The sequence below is a fragment of the Puma concolor genome, chromosome B3 (genome assembly GCF_028749965.1).
Source record: "Puma concolor isolate L17-30 chromosome B3, mPumCon1.1.hap2, whole genome shotgun sequence".
In the NCBI taxonomy this organism is placed as follows: Eukaryota; Metazoa; Chordata; class Mammalia; order Carnivora; family Felidae; genus Puma; species Puma concolor.
In genome coordinates this window covers 134,493,962-134,517,503 of record NC_141672.1, presented here as the reverse complement: position 1 = coordinate 134,517,503, position 23,542 = coordinate 134,493,962, and the positions used below count along the sequence as shown (strand labels likewise).

The 23,542-nt window shown below is 44.5% G+C and overlaps 1 protein-coding gene and 1 long non-coding RNA gene across 2 annotated transcripts in view; one reads left to right on the top strand and one right to left on the bottom strand.

The window, feature by feature from the left end:
* Window positions 1–11,940, top strand: part of LOC147580395 (uncharacterized) — a 39,018-nt gene extending 27,078 nt beyond the window's left edge. Inside the window, exons 2-3 of the long non-coding RNA XR_015252862.1 lie at window positions 927–1,021; window positions 11,631–11,940. This is a non-coding gene — a long non-coding RNA (uncharacterized LOC147580395). The remainder of the gene's footprint in view (window positions 1–926; window positions 1,022–11,630) is intronic.
* LOC147580394 (uncharacterized) overlaps window positions 1–23,542 on the bottom strand; it is a 119,762-nt gene that overhangs the window by 76,010 nt on the left and 20,210 nt on the right. Inside the window, exon 2 of the mRNA XM_086711457.1 lies at window positions 878–970. Coding sequence (XP_086567583.1) covers window positions 878–970 — 93 coding nt within the window. The remainder of the gene's footprint in view (window positions 1–877; window positions 971–23,542) is intronic.

Sequence of the window (23,542 nt, the reverse complement as noted above, 5' to 3'; positions counted from 1 at the left end):
TTGATAGTTCCATGTCCCATATTCTTAGGTTTACATTAAGATTCTAAGTACTGTAAACAATAGTTTAAAGAACATCTTGGAGGGGCATCTGGTTGGCTCAGTCCGGTGGAGCATGTGACTCTGGATCTCGGGCTTGTGAGTTCGAACCCCATGCGGGGTGTGGAAATTCCTTAAATGAATAAAACTTCTAAAAAATTAAAATTAAAAAAAAAGTAAAGAACACCTTTGAGCAGTTGTTGTTGTTGTTGGTACTGGGATTGATTCCCAGGAGTAAAATCATTTGCTCAAGCGTTACGAAAAATTTTTATGGTCTTCACACACTGCCAAATGGGTTTCCAAAAAGGGTTTTGACAATATACTCCAGCTACATTGGACTCCCCCTTTTTTTTTAAATAACTCCAAGTGTGGGTCTATTTTTTTAATCTTTATTTTCGAGGGAGAGAGAGACAGAGTGTGAGTGGGGGAGGAACAGAGAGAGAGAGAGGGAGACACAGAATCCGAAGCAGGCTCCAGGCTCTGAGCTGTCAGCACAGAGCCTGACGCGGGGCTCGAACTCACGCACCCGTGAGATCATGACCTGAGCCAAAGTCAGACGCTCAACCGACTGAGACACCCAGGCGCCCCTGTAGGACTCACTTTTGACCACAGCTCTGTAAACAATGGGAATCACCATTACCAGGAATAAAAGGGGGGGGGGGGAATAAATAAATAACAGAAAGACCGTGTACAAGTAAGCTTTTGTGTTTCCAGATCTAGAAAAAAATGCTGTGAATGGTACAAATTTCCATTCCCTCAACATCTGTCAGTTTCCTCCCAAGCCCTTTCTCCAAGTATCCTACTCAACCTCTCAGCAATGTCTCATCCGACGGGCACACACCTCGTAGCTTTCCGGCTGAGCGAAGTCACGGCTTCCTGTTTTCTGCCAGATGTCCAGTGGTCCCGTGAAGGCCAGCGATTCGACTGCCCGCCCCTGGCATGAAGACAGCCCGCTCAGGAGCAATCCCAGAGGAAACGAGACCTGGTGAGGCCCATATAGAAATATTTTCTTTGCAAGGTGGAGTCACGAACAATGACACAGCCCACATTTGACCACAAAACGTGGAAGGTGTAACCCGAGGAGGCATATCGCCTGAGCTCTGGAAGGCATAATCTGAGGAGGGACAGTTGGTCTGTGTAGCTTTGCAAGAGACCTAAATAATACCTGGTTTTGTGGGAAGAAAACAAGAGAGAAAGAGAACCCTTTGGCCTTCGCTAGTGAGTTTAGCACACGTGAAAGGTGAGGGCTTGACAAAGTCGAAACGGAAATTTTCTAACGCGAGGCAACCAGAAAGAGGCTTCTCCTCACCCTTTCCATACCAACGTCCTGGTGACCCCCCTCTTTCTCTTGAAACCAGTCCTGAGGAGCCCCAAAACTTCATCTGAAGCCTGCGTGGGCATTTTTCTAATGAGGGGACATCTGACCCCCACTCATCCCCATAAAACTCTCCGAGGAGAAATCTCTCCTGGGTTGCTATCTCTTATAAGGAGTGTTCAGCCACTTCTCCTGGCTCCGTTACAATGGCGTAGGGCACACATCACAGCTGGACTCTTTCGACGCTTCTGGATGGCGCGTGGCACCCTTTGCTAAATTCCAGAACGTGGCGTTAGCTAAACAGGCTAGTGAAGACTAGTTACTCCAATGATGGGGATCGTTGGCATGGCCTTTTTGCCTGGTTCCATGGATGCCTGCACTGCTGGGTATGAAACCCCCCTACAGGCAGGCCCCAGGGTTGGAGAAATAAAGACTCAGCCTCCTATCGCTTACTACCCGTGTGACCCAACGCGAGCAGTGAACCAGTCTGAGCCTCCGCTGCCTCCACGTTAACGGGAAATAGTAACACCCGCCTTGCACAGTTATTGTGGGGGAAGTCCCTGTTCCTGGTACACAGAGGTTGTTATGTCCACACACACACACACACACACACACACACACGCACGACGCATATGCAAATACAGGTGCGTGCACTTGAGTTTTTGAAAATCAATTACTCCTCTCCATTTTTATAGCTCACAAGGTGATTTTTGAAAAGTCAATCAAGAAAGGAACGAAAGAAACAGATTTTCCTCTCCAACAAGGAAAAGCAATTAAACGTCAAATATTAACTGTTCCTGGGAGTAAATTTTTTTAATGGGTTAAAGGCCTGGCCATTACAGGCCTCCACTATGTAATTTCTAAGAAAGGACCAGGTAATATTTTTAAAAATTAAGTGGAAGATAAAATGCTAGAACCAGCGCATCTATTCAGAAACCACTTTTTTATCCATTTTCAGGGGCTTCCCAATTGCATCATGCCTTTTAAGAGACCCAATCTGTTTAAGAGCACTTTATTTCAAACCTTCACTTGCGAGAAGCATTGATTTATGATAGGGCTGATTAAAGCAATGGTGTCTTAAGCAATAATGATTTCAATTATAGGACTTTTCACCAATGTGCATTATTCTGGTTTGCTCTTCACGTCTATTCACTAAGGGAGGGAGTAGAGGTAGGTGTAATTTTGAAAAGTCCCTGGACAAATTTAATACCAGAAAGGAATGTAGAGACAGGTGGACTGATGTATCCTTTTTGATGATGTGAATGTATTGTATTTTAATATGCTCTGACAAACTTGAACAATTCCCTGATGGGCTCCTACCCGATATCATTAGGGTTATTTAGAGCTCCAATTCTGCTCTATTCCCACGGGGGTATATTCAAGTCGTAGGAATGTGCCCACTACAAAATCCCTCCAAGCACAGTATGTAAGAGTCTCCAGTCTCGGGCTGGAGAAAACCATTAAGCTCAAGGTTAGAGCTTTAACTCATTCACATCTGACATCAACAGAACACACACCAGGGGCGCCTGGGTGGCTCAGTCGGGTAAGCGTCCGACTCTTGATTTCAGCCCAGCTCATGATCTTGAGGTTTCATGCGTTAGAGCCCCACGTAGGATTTTCTCTCTCTCCCTCTCTCTCTGCCCCTCTCTCTCTCTCTCTCAAAATAAATAAATGAACTTTTAAAAAAAGGGGAAAAAGGGGCGCCTGGGTGGCGCAGTCGGTTAAGCGTCCGACTTCAGCCAGGTCACGATCTCGCGGTCCGTGAGTTCGAGCCCCGCGTCGGGCTCTGGGCTGATGGCTCAGAGCCTGGAGCCTGTTTCCGATTCTGTGTCTCCCTCTCTCTCTGCCCCTCCCCCGTTCATGCTCTGTCTCTCTCTGTCCCAAAAATAAATAAACGTTGAAAAAAAAATTAAAAAAAAAATTATGAGAACCTTAAAGAGCTTTTGCATGTGGGTTAAATCCATCTCTGTTTATTGCAGTGGAAACCAGAACTGAGCAAGATCTTAAAAACACAAGCACACGGGGCGCCTGGGTGGCGCAGTCGGTTAAGCGTCCGACTTCAGCCAGGTCACGATCTCGCGGTCCGTGAGTTCGAGCCCCGCGTCAGGCTCTGGGCTGATGGCTCAGAGCCTGGAGCCTGTTTCCGATTCTGTGTCTCCCTCTCTCTCTGCCCCTCCCCCGTTCATGCTCTGTCTCTCTCTGTCCCAAAAATAAATAAATGTTGAAAAAAAAAATTTTTTTAAGGGGAAAAATATAACACATACCAAATACCTCCCCTTATCTGAGTGTCTATCCCATGGACCTGCCTGGTAGGTAAGAAAGTGAAGTCATCCTAGAGTCAAATGGTTAAGTGGCAACAGGAAGGAGCCCGGTCTAATGGGGGCACCTGCTCTGGGGTCCCAGCTAATTGTCACCATATATAACTGTGGAACAAATAGTGCCACACCCTCAGAACTGTCAAAAGAATCCAGAAATCCATATTGTTTTTGTGAAGTTCAAGTTTTCCGATTTTAAAAATTTAGACAAACACTGGTTAATTGATCTAGTAACTGGGGGGGGGGGGGGGGGGAAGATGGCATGACATCTTTTTGTTTAATTAACAAAGTATTTGGGGGCACCTGGGTGGCTCAGTCAGTTGACAGGCTGACTTCGGCTCAGGTCATGATCTCACAGTTCGTGAGTTCGAGCCCCGTGTCAGCTGGCTGCCCGCTTCAGATCCTCTGTTTCCCTGTTCTCTCTCTCTCTCTCTCTCTCTCTCAAAAATAAATTTAAAAAAATTTTTTTAAGAAAATATTTTGATGCTGCTACTTCATAAACATTTAATAAAAATCTAATATTGTGCTGAGAACCATGTGCCAGGCATTGGGAAAGCAAAAATGAATACCCAGTTTCTCCCATCAAGTAACTAACAGTCTTGGGGCACGTGGGTGACTCAGTTGGTGAAGCATCTGACTCGATCTGGGCTCAGGTCATGATCTCCATCTGTGAGTTCGAGCCCTGTGCTGACAGCTTGGGATTTTGTCTCTCCCTCCCTCTGCCGCTCCCCTGCTCACTCTCTCCCTTTCTCTCTCAAAATAAATTTAAAAACTTAAAAAAAGAGAGAGAGAGAGAGAGAGAGAGAGAACTGATAGCCTAGCACTTAGTATAAGAAGTATGAGGGATTTCATGTTCAAAAAATTTAGGAGAAATGCAACCTAACATTGGGATTCAATCTATTACTTTTTTTTTTTAATTTTTTTTTCAACGTTTATTTATTTTTTGGGACAGAGAGAGACAGAGCATGAACGGGGGAGGGGCAGAGAGAGAGGGAGACACAGAATCGGAAACAGGCTCCAGGCTCTGAGCCATCAGCCCAGAGCCCGACGCGGGGCTCGAACTCACGGACCGCGAGATCGTGACCTGGCTGAAGTCGGACGCTTAACCGACTGCGCCACCCAGGCGCCCCTATTACTTTTTTTTATAGTAAGTTTCTCCTTTGCTATTCTTCAGGTCAGTTAGTTTGTCCTTTGGCTCAGCTTTGAAGCTCCATTTTAATTTGAGAGCTAGTCCCGTGAATACTAAAATTCAGGTAGGATATATTCCCTGGAAAGGAAAATTCGGATCACACCTTGACAGTGTTCTCCCCTCCATCAAATCAACTTTACAGGTTTCTTAATTCTGTGCTATTAATTGGACTCTCGCGCAATTTCAATCTAGCTCTTAATCTCCACTATTCTGTGATGCTGTGGGCTTGATGAGAGCTGACCAGCAAAATGCTTTACACATTAATCCCTCTGCAAAATCACCTTAATAAATTTTTTAACTTCTTTTTTTTTTTTTTTGGAATTATAGAAGTCCCACGAGACACAAATGAAAGGGTTTGGGTCCAGCCGTTAGAATTTTCAGCTTAGCACTTGAAAAATGATGAGCCTAATTGCTTCACAGAAGAAAATCAGATCAAAGTTAAGATTCTTTCTTTTTAAACTTCATAATTATTTCTCAGACACCTCCTTGAAATGCCTTAAAAATACTTCCATTGAAATGTATATGGGCTTCATCCCTGTTCTTTTCAAATATGCTCAGTCGTGACTTTGCTGGGTCGCCTTCCACTGCCCCTCTTTGATGGAACTGCCTGAAAGGAAAGTTCTCAAACATCACCACCACTGGCTGGGTATAGAGACAGACAAAACAGGTGGTTCGCTGTGCTAACAACTAGGCATCGCACCACAACTAGGCATCGCACCGTTTTAAACACAGCATTTGATACATTCTGTAGCTCAGAAACAGGCAATTACAGGAGACCTCATTTCCTTCTTTGCATAAAATTTCAGCAAACGCTTAGCACACAGATCTCCTTTCTGTCCCGTCCTTCCCAGCCCAGCCCCGTAGCAAACCCGCGTCCTGCTTCCCAGGAGCATTAAATCACAGCTAATACACTTCAACTGCTCTGGGCACTAGCTGTTGGGGGAACATGTGAACCTTCTCGTTTGCTTTACATAGCAGCCAATTCTTGCAAGGTTAGAAGCTACCTTGGTGATTCTTCTCCAACCCCTTTATTGGACAAACGAAAGGGGAAAGACCCAAGGAGAGAAAGTGACTTGCCCAGGCTCACACAGCAGGACCCTGTGACTTTCCTTCCGGTGCTGTTCCCACGTCCACTCCCAGCCATTGTGCCAGACCAAGAAACGGTTCTCAAAACTGGGATTTTACACAGGCATCGCCATGAAAATGAATTTATCATAAAAGCATTGATGGGCCCCTATTTTGTGCCAAGTGCTGTGTTCATCTCCAGAGACTCGATAAACCATGCAAAGCATTCTAATACTGATTCGATCACCCGCTAATGATCCCTCCTCACTGAGCTCGTGCACAGAGCTCCTACTGACTGCACGTTGCATACGGGGTGAAAGCTGGGAGGAACCTTAGAACTTTCATCCTGACTTCTTGTTTTATAGGGGAGGAAACTATGACCCTGAGAGGCCTTAGAGTCAGTTCATGTCCCAGGCAGGTGGAGGGCCGGATGGTGTCAGAGGCAGGTCTAGAACCCACGAGGCCGATCACTAAAGTCACATTCGCTTTGCTTCAGGACATTCATCTCATTCATACATTCAACCTAACGTGGGGGCTCAACCTATCACATTTATCATAAACATCGTCTTTGTTACCTGTGCCTATGCTGTGCCCTGAAGCTCCATTTTAATTTGAGGACTCCTCTATGAGTACCAAAGACCATGTAGGATATTCCCATTACAATCCCCACCAGCGGGGTGCCGGGAGGCGCAGTCAGGTAAGCAAGCATTGGCCTGTTCATCTTGGCTCAGGGCATGATCTCACGGTTCCTGAGTTCGAGCCCCACCTCGGGCTCTGAACTGATTGTGCATTGCCTGCTTGAGATTCTGTCTCTCCTTCTCTCTGCCCCTCCCCGGCTTGTACTCTCTCTCTCTCAAAATAAATACACAGACTGAAAAAAAATTGGGAGCACTTGGGTGGCGCAGTCGGTTAAGCATCTGACTCTTGGTTTTGGCTCAGGTCATGATCTTACAGTTCGTGAGTTCAAGCCCCATGTGGAGGAGCCTGCTTGGGATTCTCTCTCTCTCTCTCTCTACCTCTGTCTCTGTCCCTCCTCTACTTGTTCACTCTCTCTCTCTCAAAATAAATAAATAAACTTTAAAAAATATATTTTTATTATAAATATATTTTTTAAATTATAAATAAATAAATAATAAATAAATAAATAAAATCCCACCAGCAATTGGACAGTGGTCCCTGGGACCCAGAGTTTAGCTAAAACCTGTGCAGTAGAACTATAGTGACTTCCACGGTATGCATGAGAACGGCATACACCCATTCCTCTAACCCCTTCTAGATAAATCCAAAGGACTGGTGTGATGAGCCAGATCAACAGAAACACTAAGGGTAGTGTTTGCACCGGCACCATACTAATGGAATTGTTAGCGTTACCATAGACCTATTTAAATATTTAAAATAGTCACGGCAGTTTATATATATTTCCAATAATCTTGTAAATCAACGGTGTTCAATAATCTTAGCTGATGCTATAAATGCTATCCGGACCCATTAAAGAAGAAATAAGTTAGAACTTCTATCTTTTTTTTTTTTTTTTAATGTGGTCTTCCAGGAAGCTGCCTCTGGACATAACTACAGAAAATTAACACAATAAGTAAAGCATTATAGAAGAGCTATTAACTGATTACGCTAATAAAAACCAAATGGGGGCCTTAATTCTGCCCCTCTGGGAGAGAAGGACAGATAAAATAAACAACAGAAAAAGAACACGGAGTAAAGGATAATTGACTTTAAACAGTAATAATACAGAAACCTCCCACCAAGCAACCAAAAAAAAAAAAAAAAAAATCCAGATTGCTACCTTCACTTTGGGAAACATCGAAGAGAAACTTCATTCCGCCTTGTGAAGACCTCAGTTTGATACTGATCAGGGTGATTTCCAGGCTAACAAATTGGAAAAATTAAGGCGGGCTAACAAGGACGTTCTTAAATGCCAGGCACCTGGCCACGACGACTATTTTGCCCTCATATCGCAATGAGGAGCCCTTCCTGTCCCGCTCAGAGGCAGTCAAAATCTAAACATTCAGGGCTCATGCTCGATCAGGCTGGGACGGCAGGTGGGGTCCAGTGATGTCTGGCCTCCATGGAAAGGGCCAACCCAGGCAGAGGAGAAGAGGAAGGCAGGGACTGGAAACCCCGAGAACCCACCCGGTGCACAGCACTGCCTGTCGGCTAAACCCTGAAATCCTCGAGCGTGCTTGCAATTAACTCTGTGTAGCAGAGAAAGGCCTTTTCTTTCCATTTTGTTAGCTATAACATGGCCTGTGCCCCTGCCTTCAAACCTGCCCAGGAGCTTGCACTTTGTCTCCGTAAGTGCCTGGTAGGTAGCAAGTGTCCAGATGCCTTACACACATTGTCTGTCGTCCTAACGTTTTACCGGTAATGACCCCCAATTTAGAATCGCAGAAATGCGGTCTCGGAGTAATAGGGAGACCATGCGTTCAGCTTCCCAAGGCTGTCGGGCCCGACCCTCTCCAAAGCGCTCAACCCTTCTCTCGCCACATAGGTGACCCCAACTATGAGTAACCGTTGCTCTCACTCTTTCCCAGTCTCCCCCATGGAACCAACCCTCCTCGCACGGCAGCTGCGAAATCCCAGGTCATTGTTACTTTTCGCCGGCAAAAAAGTCAGCAAACGCAAATGAAACGGTTCCCACGTGAGAAAACAGTGGAAGCGTTTTCTCAAAATGCAACCATTAAAAAAAAAAAAAAAAATCTTCCACAAGACGCTAACTTTGAAGGTGGCGGAAAATAGCCTGGTCGTCTCATATGCTATGCTAAGCAAAACGATAGCAGTTCAGGTTTGCCATGGGTGTGGTGGTCTGAGAATTGATCTCCCCCAGAGGAATGTGGGTTTTTAGAAAAGAAGTTTCAGGAGGTAAGTGATGAGGTTGTCTGTATAGAGATAGAAAGTCTTTGCGTCCGAAAAGGGTAAGACTTGTTCAGTGCTGGGCAGGGAGGGATGGGAGTCATCCAAGGGGACCAGTGAACAGAAGGTTGACGAGGGGGATTGCCATTTGAAGCCAAAAGCACTTTCCAAAAGCCAGAGTTCTTCAAAACTGCCATATATTCAAGCCATCACATTTAATAGTCAAATATCAGAGGCATTTCAAATAAAGAATGTTTTTGAATAATCTGAAAGTTCTAACCATTTGCAATACGACAGGAAAAGATGAAGAAATGACGTAATTTGTTGGAAGAGAGCAAAATTAGCTCTATTTGCAGATAATAGTTACCTACATGCTTCAAAAGAATCGATTAGTGGGGGCACCTGGGTGGCTCAGTCGGTTGAGCGGCTGACTTTGGCTCAGGTCATGATCTCGTGGTTCGTGAGTCCGAGCCCCGCGTCGGGGTCTGTGCTGATAGCTCAGAGCCTGGAGCCTGCTTTGGGTTCTGTGTCCCCCTCTCTGTCCACCCCACCCCTGCTTGTGCTCTGTCTCTCTCCATCTTTCAACAATGAATAAACATTAATTTTTTTTAAAAGAATCAATTGGCAAACTCTCTAAATAAAAAGAAAGAAAAGTGGTTGGGGCACCTGGGTGGCGCAGTCGGTTAAGCATCCGACTTCAGCTCAGGTCATGATGTCACAGTTTGTGGATTCAAGCCCCACATCGGACTTGGCACTGATTGTGCAGAGCCTGCTTCGGATTCGGTCTCCCTCTCTCTGCCCTCCCCTGCTCTCTCTCTGTCTCTCAAAAAAAATTTTTAAGCAGTGAAGTGGCAAATAGCAAATAAAAATATGCAAGTAAGTAACTTTCCTCTGCAGTGGTGAAATTTAATAGAGAAATTGTATTCATAACAACAATTAATAAACTTGAGGCTGTAGTGAGAAGTTACACATGGAAGCTACAACTTAGCAGGAATCCGGAGGAAAAGCTAAATGGTAGATGAGAAAACTCAGAATTAAAGACTTCAAGTCCCCACACATTAATGCGTAACTTGTACTCACATTTTGAACTGGATGAGTTCGTGCAGAATAACAAAGAGGGGGGCATAACCCAGAAATTAATTGTAAGGATGACAAATTTGTATTACTGGACATGAAAGCATATTCTTTTTTTAATGTTTATTTATTTTTGAGAGAGAGAGACAGTGTGCGAGCAGGGGAAGGGCAGAGAGAGAGGGAGACACAGAATCTGAAGCAGGCTCCAGGCTCCGAGCTGTCAGCACAGAGCCCGACACGGGGCTCGAACCGTGAAATCATGACCCAAGACGAAGTGGGATGTTTAACTGACTGAGCCACCCAGGCGTCTCTATGAAATGTTCTTAAATTGCAATAAGGAAAAGGGAGAGTTGTGGCCGAAGTAGTGGAGGCATACAGATAATGCAATAAAATTTAAAAAATACAGAAAAAGACCCAATAGCATTCAAGATTTAGATCAGTAAGCAAATGAGGTTTCAGTACCTAGATTCTTACCACACAGACCAAAATAAATTCCAACAACGGAGAGATTTAAACACTTTTTTAAAAAAATAAAAAGAGCCACAAAAATACCAGTAGAAAATGTAGATTAATATCTCTCTGACCCTGGGATGTGCAAGGTCTTTCTGAACATAAAAGCAGAGGAAGGAAGAACAAAGAAAAATATTTATGTACTTGGATTTATAAACACACACCTTAAGAATCCATTAACAATTAAAAATCAAATGATAAAATGGATAAACTGTTTGCAGTGCCTGATAGTGAAAGAGTTAATAAGCCATGCGAAGAAGGTTTCCAATTTAACAGAAACTCAATTTCATAAATTTTTAAATACGTAAATGTGGAAATGACAGACAAATCACATACACACAAAACAAGCCAAGCAGCCAAGAAACGTGAAGAAAGTTAGCATCACAAATAATCAAAGAAATACAAACCATAATAAGATTCTAGATTTCTTATCTTAGTTTGGGGAGACTTAATGATGGTTGGTGAATTCTGCATTCTCGTTCACTGCAGGTGGGAATATAAATTGGCATAAATACTTTGGGCTCTGCAAATCTTAGTCCAAAAAAAAAAAAAAAAAAAAAAAAGGCTTTGACCCAGGAATTTTGCCTACAGTCATTTCTAAAGGAAATGGAGATGTATACAAAGATTTTATAAAGGCAAAAAGTGATAAACAACATGAATACCTAACGGGAGGTCAATTGAGTTATGATACCTACAACTAAGGAAACAGGGCGCCAACCTAAAAGTCATGTTTTACAATGGTTTTAACCACATGAGCAAATACTTACTATGATTCGTCCGATGGGAAAGCCAGATGACAAACTAACGGTTGATAGCAAGGAGTCAATCTTACTGTTCAAGCATACACATGCATGCACGTAAAAAAAAGTAGAGGAAGAAGATTAGAAAAGTATGGGGCCACCTGGGTGGCTCAGATGGTTGAGCTCCAGACTTGATCGGCTGGGGTCACGATCTCAAGATTCGTGAGCTCGATCAAGCCCCAACATCAGCGCAGAGCCTGCCTCAGGTCCCCTGTCCGCCCACCCCCCTTTGACCTTCCCCAGGTCTCAAAATTAAAAATAAAACCAAAAAAAAAAAAAAAATGCTAAAAGAAAAAAAAACCATACCAAAGCGTTGGCAATGATTTTACTCAAGCGATGGGTCCATAGGTCATTTTCATTTTACCTCTACCTGTGTTTCCATAATTTCCAAATGTTCTACAATGGACTTGCATTATTTTTGCAATGGAGGCGGTAACATTGTTTTCTTGTGTGTTTTCCAGTCTAGTCGGCTGGAATCGTGGAAGCCTCGGGTCAAGATGCTGCAGGAGAATAAAGCGGGACCTGGTCTGCAGCCTGCTCAAGCGTGTGAGTCCTGTGGCTTCACCTTATTCTGGCTTGCGTGTTTGTTTGTTTGTTTGTGGCGGATCCTTTTAAATCTGTTCGCAGAGAGCGTGCAATTTCTGACACTGTTTTATTTGCTCCTCCCGCGAGTGACAGAGCAGAGTGTCCCAACAATACTCAATGTATTTCGCGTCAGGGGCCTGTGGGTCAGCAAGGTTATTAATAAACATAGCCTCTCGTTCTAATTTAGCTCCCTTCTCTCCTTCGTGTCTCTCCTCCTGCCCTGCTTTTCCCTGCGCTGGTCTGTCTGACCCTCTTCCCTTTCTCCCTGATAAAAACGATTCTGCCTTCCTTTTCGCTCAACTTCTGGCGCTTTTCCCAAAAGCGCTTTGCTGATGCTCTTGTTGGTCCTGTTAAGTTTTCACGGGGAATTTAATTTTTGCGGAAATGCATAGTGTCCTAAATCGATTCCAGACGGGCCGATGCGATACCACGATCTGCCACGCCTCGCTGAGTGCAAGATTGAGACAAAATGTGGACGAGCCACGAGGGCTACCTTGTTTTGCGAAACTGAAGTCTATTCAACAAGATTCCCGGACACAAAATTAGCTAGACGCGAGAGGCCACCACGGTCAGCCCTTCATAAAAGGAAATGAAGTTGAAAGGCACAAGGCAGCTTTGAATTTTATTATTTTTCTATTGTCTTTTTAAAATTGTTTTTTAAATATTTATTCTTGAAAGAGAGATCGAGCACAGGCAGGGCAGTGGGGGAGGTGGGCGGGTAGGGGCAGAGAGAGAGGGACACACAGAACCCCAAGCGGACTTCAGGCTCCGAGCCGTCAGCACAGAGCCTGACGCTGGGCTTGAACCCACGAACCGTGGGATCATGACCTGAGCCGAAGTCGGACGCGTAACCAACTGAGCCGCCCAGGCGCCCCTGTTACCTTTGATGAGACAAAGAGCATTTACAGAGTTGATCGTGTATATTTGGAGTGTGTGTATCAATTTTATTTTCTGTTTAGACCATAATGTACTACCTAAACTTATATTTATTTTTATTTTTGCTGTTTTATTTTTGCTGATGTTATTACACAGGTAGGAGTGGCTGCAGGGTCGTCTTGACTTACCGAATTTTTGGCCACGCGCCCTACAAATCCTCTGGTCTTTGTACAGATCCTGTTCCAATTTTTTTCACTGTCAACATTTCCTAGCTACAACTTCAAACCACAGAAGATTACTCTGTGAACTGAAAAGAGTCAGTTCCTGCACACACACACACACACGAACACGCGCACACACGCGTGTGCAAACATCTTTCCACATGTATTAAACTTCAATGGTTACTTTATTCTAATAAAGGCAATATCGCATCTCCTGTCAGAGACCTCAGGAAGTCACATGTACCAATGGGGAGTTTGCTTAACAATGACAAAGCAACAGTTTTATATGGGAAAATACGTAAAAAGAAATGCATGGTTCTGTGTTGAATTATTCATACTTTTCAAATTAACCTATTGCACTTCTTCCTGTTCGAGAACACAGTAGTTTTTGAATATGACCTAGACTACCTTTTCTCGAATAAGTGAAAGTCTTTTACAGTGATGCGATTTTTTAACACATGATTAATTCCACTCCCAACGAGGATCCTCATCTTGAAGAAATGAGAACCAAAAAATGAAGAAATGACAGGGAAGCGAAATTTATTCCAGAGAAAGATAGTTTTCTATGTCCAAATTCATTATCAGGAAGCATACCACTTTTATAGCGTTAGTAGGATTGCACCCAACTTTTGGTCTTTCCCAAACTAAGGAAGAAAATCTCTGTGCCCTTTGAATGAATCACGCATTCAACGTTCAACTTCTTAAAATGGTCTCCCCTAACCACTGCACATTGATAGAGAGGCAAGGCTCCTTTACTCAGCTAAAATAGCCACTGGAAGTAGTCATTAATCGCGCCTGACTGAATGTCTAGTTCGGTCCCTTTTTATTTTTTCCTTTTCCTTTTATTTATTTATTTTTTATTTTTTATTTATTTTTTTTCAACGTTTATTTATTTTTGGGACAGAGAGAGACAGAGCACGAACGGGGGAGGGGCAGAGAGAGAGGGAGACACAGAATCGGAAACAGGCTCCAGTCTCCGAGCCATCAGCCCAGAGCCTGATGCGGGGCTCGAACTCCCGGACCGCGAGATCGTGACCTGGCTGAAGTCGGACGCTTAACCGACTGCGCCACCCAGGCGCCCCTTTCCTTTTCCTTTTAAATAGATCATTCTCATTTGCCCTCTAACAACCATCAAAGGAGGAGCATAGCTTTAAATGTGTCCTGTTACATATATGGCCATTTGTCATTCGTGGAATTCTATTTAAGTTATTTTCTTTAAAGGCAGTATTTTTCTTAATATACATAGGCTTACGTGAGCATTAAATTATTATTAGACCGTGGTGGGGAAAAAGAGGAAAAAAGAGGAGGAGGAAGAGGAGGAGTTGACCGAGTGCCTACTTTGTACCGTACAGTATGACAGCTGCATCCATTCATTCGGTGGAACTTTTATGTTGTGCTGAGTGCTTCAGCATAACCTTTTCTGGTGTTGTCTACACAGCACCACAATGAAGAAGATATGGGTCACCTCAGGAGGCAGATGAGAAGACTGGGGTTTAGAGAGGTCAAGCAACATACCCTAGACGCATGCTCAGGGCGACATGGAGCAGGGACTCGAGCCGAGGCTCTCCTCGCCAAACTCCAGCCTTTTCAACGATTGGGGGTAGCCGACTTCATCGTCGACAGTGGCAGGTGCTCAGGGTAGAAATGAAATCCTGGAGTTTACCACATTCTGGGCTTGAGGTCACTGACACATGATGGTTTCTAAGGGGTGATGTGGGCACGTCTGGAGGGGCAAGAAAGCGGTCCCCTAGAATCACCGTAGACACCATGGTGGACAGAATCATGAAAGGGCTAACACGGTAATTCTCATGGGAGTGTGACAACACGTCTGTTCCTATATCAGAACACCCATGACCGGGGCGCCTGGGTGGCTCAGTCGGTTACATGTCCGACTTGGGCTCAGGTCATGATCTCGCCGTCCATGAGTTCGAGCCCCGCGTCGGGCTCTGTGCTGACAGCTCCGAGCCTGGAGCCTGTTTCAGATTCTGTGTCTCCCTCTCTCTCTGACCCTCCCCCGTTCGTGCCGTGTCTCTCTCTGTCTCAAAAATAAATAAACGTTAAAAAAAAAAAAAAAAGAACACCCATGACCCTGTGGGACTCGAGTGGACGAACCGGTAAATTTCAAAACCTGGGCATCTTTGTGCCCTTGCTTTAGGTATTTTAAGTACTCTGTATTAAAGAGGGTCATTGGTTCCAAGATGCTCCTTTACGTTTTGATAAATAAATGTTCTGAGGACTGCCTATGGGGAATTCTTCCCTCGCATAATAAGGTTGGATGCAAACGTCTGCCCTGTAGCAGATCTTTTGTGCATTTTTTTTTTTAGGTTTTGTTTTGCTTCGAAGTCTTTTCTTTTGTTTTTGTTGTTGTTGTTGTTGTTTTTGTGTGTTTTTGTTTTTTTATGCCCACTCTGCGTTAGCTTCCTCCAACTCCCAGCCTGGGCTCGGCAGGCCATAGGACGAGGAGAGGGTGGTGAGTGTCGGGCTACAGTTCTGAATGCTCCGGGGCTAAGATTTCTTATGAAAACCGGCAGCTTTTTTGTTCTTCCTCGGCCTTTTCTCATACACAGCCAGGTGTCTCTCTGTGTAGCTGCGCCTGCCGTGGCTGCGGCTGTCCCGGGCTAAATTTTATGCCGCTGACAAGTGCCATTGAAGTGCCTCGGTGGCACAGAGTCAGTGGGAGTTGTGTGTATGTAAGCACAGGCCGACTTTGGCCCGCTGAGTGTAATAGCATATCTGCCTTGGGAGATTATGGGGATGATATGGGCGAGGCGTAATGGAGAGGGCAGTCTGTGTACAAATTTCAAATGACTTGCTACACCCCTCCAGGATGGTTGCTGTCAAAAGTATTAGCACTTTAGACACACAACAACTGCGTATCATATTACCGATGGCCCCTGCTCCCACAGAGTGGCTCCTCCCACATCTCCCAGAAGGTAATTGCTTCGGGGGTACCTATTGAACACATACAAAGGAGAAAACACTGGCGAATTTTATGCTTTGAGCTCCACTGTAGTCATATAGAAGGAGGAAAACACTGACCCTGTTTAAATTAGCATGGATGGAAGTTCAAAGGGAATTACGGGGTGGAGGGGGTGGGGGGGGAAGGTGTCTCCGAACGATTTCAATTCGCCGTCCAAGTAGGACCTGATGTCATATACCGAAGCTGAACCCAGGGGAGCGTTCTGTCGCTGTGCCCGTAAACCAAGACCTACCCTGATGTTGGTTGGCACTTTCGTTTCAGTGTTAGTGGAGAGGTAGGGGACTGCAGAAACTTCCAGGCCATGGATGATGTCTAAAAACATTTCATTTATTTTAGCATGGAGTTCTGAATGAGTCTGCCCATTGCTGGGGACTCTACAAAAGTTGGAATCACGTGCGGATCTGACCAAGGGACGCTAGCATTCTTTGGTTGAGCTCCTTCCTGCGCTAAAAATAGACAGTGTCTCCTCGCAGCTTGGTACAAGCAAATTAAGCAGAGCCTTTCTTTTTTTTTTTTTTTTTTTTTTTTTTTTTTTTTTTTTTTTTCCTGAGTTGAGACCGGGGACTGGACCTAAGCGTGTATGTGACTTTTCTGGCCTTCCATGCTAAATGGAGGCATAACAGATTAACATCAATAAAGACAACAGTGACATGGATGATCCTTCACGGAAAAATTAGCAGCAAAATTACCACCGTGATGATGGTCTGAGGTTGAATGTGCTTATCCAACCTGTTTCCCGCGTCAAGATCTTTCTTATAGTAACACTGAAAATCTGTTAGCGTTAGAGGCCATTGCGTTGATTATATTCCCTGCTTGCATCAGTGTCTAAAACGCTGCGGCACCTCTGTTGTCCATTTACCCAATACATTAGCCCCAAATATATTCCAGGCACAGTACAAGTCTCTGGAGATACAGCTATACGTGGTCCCCGTCCTTAGGGATCTTGTCTTGATTTACGTTCTTTACACGATAAATAGTGCATGAGGTGCCTTTCGCTTTACCATCGGTGATAGTTACATTATCATCTCCATTTACAGATGAGGAAACTGAGGCACAGACAGGTTAAAGCCACATGCCCCAGGTCACACATCTGGTATATCAGGAGACTCAGGATTTAAACCCAGGCAAATCTACTTCCAGAGACCCTACCATTAATCACTGCTTATGAGCCTATGGAAGAAATAAACCTGTAACTCTCTTCAATATAATTACTAGTGGCATCAGAGATCCTAGTAACTCCAGAAACCCAGGATTCTGCAATATTTACATCAATAACTGGGCAACACTTTGTAAAAGAGGAGCACTTTGGCTGGCTCATTTGGTAGAGCATGCGACTCTAAATCTTGGGGTTGTGAGCTCAAGCCCCACGTTGGGGGTGGAGCTAACTCAAAAAAAAAATAAAAGTGGGAGTCAATTTGTAAAGGAACAAATGATGAGAGAGACAGACTCTATAAGCTACCAAAAAGCCAAGTCAAAATGCAATTTAATGGGGATAAACATGAGACGTTCTTAAATGCAATAAATCCCCTGTACAAGCCCTAGATGGCTGAGATCTGACTCCTGGGATGGGGGCTCCTCCCTGGCTCACGGCTCTGTGTAAAGCCAGTCACAGGACCTAGCGGACAGTGCTGGTCGCGAGATGTCTAAGTATTTAATTTGTTTCTGGACACTTAAGAGAATCTGGCAAACCAAAGCCAACCGAAGAAGACCAAACCTCCGAGTCCGGGTCATACGTGGGAACCAGAGAATTTCGCCAATAAAACAAAAGCGGTGGGGTACCTGGGTGACTCAGTCTGTGAATCACCCAACTCTGGATTTTGGCCCCGGTTATGATCTCACGGTCATGGGATTGAGCCCCACATCAGCCTCCTTGCTGAGCATGGAGACTGCTCGAAATTCTGTCTCCCTCACTCTCTGACCCTCTCCTTCACTCGCATGCTCTCTCTCTCTCTCTGTCAAAATACATAAATAAACATTTTTTTTTCAGTGGTGGTTTTGAGATGGTGGGGAAAGGGCAAGTTGTCTTCAAGTGTTTGAGGGTCTGTCATATGATAGAGGAACGAGGTCAAGTTGTATAGCTTCTGAAGACAGAATCCAACCCAGTAGAAAGATACTCCAGAGACATGAATTTTTGCTTCCATAGAAGGAACAAAAATTTCTAAAAACAAAGCTCCCAACAGCGGTAGCCTTGGAGAGAGTCAACCCTGCCCCTCCCATCTCCTGGGTGGCTGGCCTTGACCAGTCTGGCAGCCTTCGCCCAGACCATCACACCTTTATGTCAGCCTGACCATCTGCCCATCTCCAGACCTCTGGCTTCGGCAAAAAGTTGGACCGGTGTCCTCCAAGCTTCCTTCAAAGGAAAAGACGCCATGACTTCTTGATTCCATTACAAAGCCTTGAATTCCAAAACATTTTTTTTTAAACCAGTTACCCCTGCTTTATAGATGAAGAAATATCGCAGGACTGAGTAACCAATGGAATCAGGGACAGATAAAATCTCCCCTTTCATACCTAGATTCCTGCTCACACTTGAATAACTATTTCTACACAACCAACCTTAGCATTGTTCCAGAGCAACTTAGCCCTAACCTTATTCTAGAAAATTGGTCTGGTCCCCTGTGGCCACTAGATCATTTAGCTGAGAGCTTACTATCATTTCTCAGTTAATTTGTGAGTTAATTGTAAGTGTCAGGAGGCTCTGACACTGCAGAGAGTGGTAAATTATTGAGATAAACCAGGGTCAGGAAAATCCCTGTTGTTTGTTGATCAGTTTTTATCAGAAAAATATGGTTGACATGGGAGGGGACTGGAAGGGCACCAAATATGAGTTGCCTCGGAAGACAGCCTCCCCTAAGTGGACACTCGATTCTTGAGTGAGAAAAATGCTCTGGACACCAAGATTCCCGTAACACTCCACGACCACCACGTCAATCACGTTTTCATCTAAACTATCCAACCTATAGGACTTTCTTTTTTAATGCTGGTTTGAAATTTTTTGTAATGTTTATTTATTTTTGAGAGACAGACAGAGGGCAAGCAGGGGAGAGGCCGAGAGAGAGGGAGACACAGAATCCGAAGCAGGCTCCGAGCTGTCAGCACAGAGCCCGACGCGGGGCTCGAACCCACAAACGGAGAGATCGTGACCTGAGCTGACCTTGGACGCTTAACCCACTGAGCCACCCAGGTGCTCCCCCTCCCTATAGAACTTTGAAAAGAAGAGCTCAGTCCCTGCCTGGGACATTTCCAATGGTCTAAATATGCTACTGAGAGCGGTTAGATCATAAATCTCTGAGCACATACGCATTACGGCTGTCGGTAAAATAACGGCTTGTCTTTTCCACACCACTGCGTTTGGCAGGCCTGTGCCCCCCATTTCTCCTCCTTGCCGTTTGACCTTTGTGGTTTCCTTCCCCCGGCAAGGTCAAGCCCTTAACATCAGGATTATGTTAAAAGAAGGATGAAAATTTTCAAAAAACTTCTGGAATCATCGATCGGGTTTGCGCAAAGTGGGAACTGGCCCTCCTTTGGAAAGGGAGCAAACTGAGCCTCAAGCCCAAATGATTCAAATCCCTACCAGCTTCTCAGTTGGGGACCACACGGTGCCTCTTTGTTGCCCACCATGGCTTGGCCACTATCTATGTCTGACTATTCTCAGCAGTGCAGGCTCATGGTATAATTTCACAATCAGTACGTTGGCAAATGGGGCTAAACTGGAGTGCTGTGGGAATCGGGCAAAGGACGTCAGAGAGCTTTTTTTTTTTTAACTTCCTCTGCGAAAATGACTTTGGAGGAGTAGCAAGCTGAAAAACCCCATCCTGACACATCATACCCGGTCGGACCCTTGTCTGGATAAGAGGATCCAGTGATAAAAGAATCCATGCTTTCACTGCAGGGATGTACGTGTTAAATGTCTTACCTAGAAGACAATACTCCGTTCCCCATCCACTGTACAGCCAACAGCAACAAGGCTTTTCTTTAATTTTATTTTAATGTTTATTTCTTTTGGGGGGGGGGCATGAGCAGGGGGGGCGGAGAGGGAGACGGAGACACAGAATCTGAAGCAAGATCCAGATTCTGAGCCATCAGCACAGAGCCCGAGGCGGGGCTCAAACCCACGAACCGTGAGATCATGACCTGAGCCGAAGTCAGACGCTTAACCGACTGAGCGCCCCCCCCCACCCAGGCACCCCTCAACAAGCCTCTTCTCTCTGCTCTTTCCTACGCTGAGACACACGGGTCAAAAGAGAAGTCAAGTTAGGCCAAAATTGCTATAATTTTCAATCTCCAGTCTGTGGGCCAGAATCAACGGGGTCTTGGCTACAAAACGTAAACAGAGCATTGTTGCCTCTTAATCTGGGTAATTGGTCCCAAATGCTGTTGCCACTTTTCAGATCCGATGCTCTCCATACTTTTTTACAGAACCTGGAACTTTTCTCCTTTGGCAGGGAAAAGTTTGGAGCGTGAGCTGTCTTTTCATCAGCGCTAACACTCCTATAAACAGCCAGGTGATTCCATTCGGGGGCCTGTAAACACAGGAGGCTTGGGCCTGCTTCGAGAGTTCCACTCCGTTTTCAAATGTCCATTCATCTATCACTTGCTCCCACACCCGAGCCGACTTCGGTGTGTTTACTTAACATGCACAAGCTCCTGCAAGAGCTGAGCAGACAGGGCCACCTCTCAGAGGATGCCAGCCAGAATTCAGGAGCCGGCCCATGTCTCACTCTGGCATAATGTGTTCTTATCGGGACGTTCCTTGCGGGTAATGCACCGTAATGAATTTGGCCGAAAACCAGTGGTTTTATGACATCATTTTCTGGGCAAAGCCCTAGGAAGGCTGTGTGAGAGAAGCCAGTGGGGTGTTCTGAGAGGAGACCGGGCTTTGGAACACTCAGGGGGACTGCAGGCTGTGTGAGCCCAGGCAGGCAACAGAACTTCTCTGAGCCTCGGTTTTCAGATCTATAAAGTGGGTGATAAATAGCTCGCAAACCCATCACAAGAATGAAATGAGAAGGTGAATATAAAAGTTATGGAGGCCTGCCACCTATTACGGTGATACAAAGCAATTGTGGGGTTGGTTTTTTTTTTTTTTTTAAGTTTTTAAAATTTATTTTGAGAGACACAGAGACGGTGCAAGTGGGGCAGGGGAAGAGAGAGAGGGAGAATCCCAAGCAGGCTTTGGGGCAGCTCAGAGCCCGACACGGGGCTTGAACTCACCAAAGTGCAAGATCATGACCTGAGCCCACATCAAGAGTGAGACGATTAACCCACTGAGCTACCCAGGCATGGTTTTTAAGCCGTAGTGTTTTAGCCTATCTTTAAGCCTCAACAACACAAGGCAGGGAAGAAAATCAGTCTTTCCTGTGAAATCTCTTGCTCGGGCTTCAGTATTCCAAGAAAACAGAGCTTGCATTATGGACCCGGCAAGACATTGACACAAATCTGAATTCCCTTAATTTGCTTTCCTCTCAGACTTGCTGTTTTACCGATTTCCAATCTCCTTCATGACATTTTTAGGCCCTTCCTTTCTCCTGTAAATGTGTCTAGGATCCTGTTGAGTTCTACATTAACTGATGCTTCGCCAAGTTTTACTTACTTAGTTTTTTTGTTTGTTTGTTTTCATCTTTCCTCCCCAATCTCTCACTGGGTCGTTCTTGTACTTTTTCTAAATTCCACTCCATTTATCTCTTCCACCTTAGCATTAGGGTATTCTACATAGGTAGCCTTCCAAGTGCAAGCTCAGCAAAGGCTTACGGGAGATTTGGGATGTCAACTCCCTTCCCACTTCGGGGATAAGGTTAGACAAGAGCGAGCTTTCTCTCCTTTGGCTTTTCCCACTAAATTTACTATCGTTCTCAGTAGTTTAAGGAAAGGAAAATGGGGCGCCTGGCTGATTCAGTCGGTTGAGCATCCAACTCTTGATTTCGGCTCCAGTCATGATCTCACGGGTTCGTGAGTTCGAGCCCCGCATCAGTCTCTGCACTGACAGCGTGGAGCCTTCTTGGGATTCTCTCTCTCTCCCTCTCTCTCTGACCCTCCCTTACTTGCCCTTGCTCCTTCTCACTCTCTCTCTCAGAATAAAAATAAGCATTTAAAAATTTTTAAAATAAAAATAAAAACAGAAAGATCTCTCTCTCTCATTCCTAGTCTGTGGCGGTTTGTTTTCCAAACAACACCGTAATTGTATTTCCTCTGTGGGGTCAGGAGGTGCTGAAGCGCAGAGATCCCAGGACCAGACGTCCTGGGGTTCAAATCCCCTTTCGGAACAGTGTAACCTTGGGCGAGTTATGTAACTTCCCCGTGCCTGCTCTTTCTTATCAACAAAATGGAGATGATAGTGTTTGTCCGGTACTGTGATGGCAAACCATGTTGGATCACCCTACATAAAGTGCTTCGACCGGTGCCTGATTATAGCAAGCACTCAAGAAATGTTGGTGAATGACATTCCATCTGGATCCTCCTTTTCAAACAATCCTATGTATATTTCACTGTCAGTCCTTCCTCTGTCTCTCATACGTGGTCCTCTTTCCACACACATTGAAAGTTTGCTTCAAATGCTATTCTTCCCCACTTCTGAAATTTACAGGAAATGTGAAGAAAAAAAAAAAAAGAGAGAGAGAGAGAGAGAGACAAACAGCAATGTCAAAACCATCTTCTGGTTCTCTTCCCCAGTGCATCATCTGTTCATCATTAGCTAAAGCGGGATGAAAGTTTCACTGTGAACCCACAACAGAACCCCAGTGTACCTAAAGTTAGTGAGTCTGGGTCAGGTTCAGGAAAACCTGGTTTGAATTTTAGGTGAACCTCCTTTCTACTCTCAAAGGCCAGAAGAGGATTTATAGTTTCAGGTGGATAGCAAATGAAATTTGGTAAGTTCATCCGGGTTTTACTTAGGGGTTTGTCATTTGAATGAACTCAAATTTCATGCAGCCTTAATCCTTATATTTATGGGTTTTCTGCCATATTCACCCCAGTTGATAAAAAAAATTTTTTTAATACAAATTGAGGCATGCTGTATGGTATTTGAGCAAAACTGCAATATTATCGAAGGCATGCATTTCTTTGTCTTGATAATACAAAATTATAAGGAAAATATATTTGGGGTAACATGTGCTTGAAGGAGGCGAGCTATTTGGGCAAATATTTCTCTTTATAACATACTGTGTTTCTTGGCCATGAGATCCCAACCTGACCAGATGATAATTAACAAAATTATCTATTTCTGGGGACACTTAAAGATCTGCATCATCTTTTATCACTGGCTCCGTTAAACTGTGACTTTAAAATCAAATTTGTACAATTTAAGCTTTCTCCATTTTTGCATTTCATCCCCCAGAAGTCAGAAGCCCAGACTTTAAACTAGCCAATTTCCTCAAATTATATGCTAGAGGTTTGAGGAGATTTAAGGATAGATCTTTTATGTCAAAATGATAGGTTCACAGTTTGTGACTGATTATCTTGTACATATAAATGATATATGCCCATTAGATAAAGGGGCCTTCTGGGATGAGAAGACTGGGCAAGAGTGAGCTTAGAGAAATTTCTAAATCCTACCTTTACGGCAACATGCTTCCACTTTCCCTTTTATTATAAGCCAAAATAATCTTAAATAACTTACATATGGAGATTAATATATCAATGAGCCCTAAAAAGATTATTTGCCTCAAAGCGCATTTTTCACTCCAACCGTTAAGTGGAAGGAAGCATTGTAGTT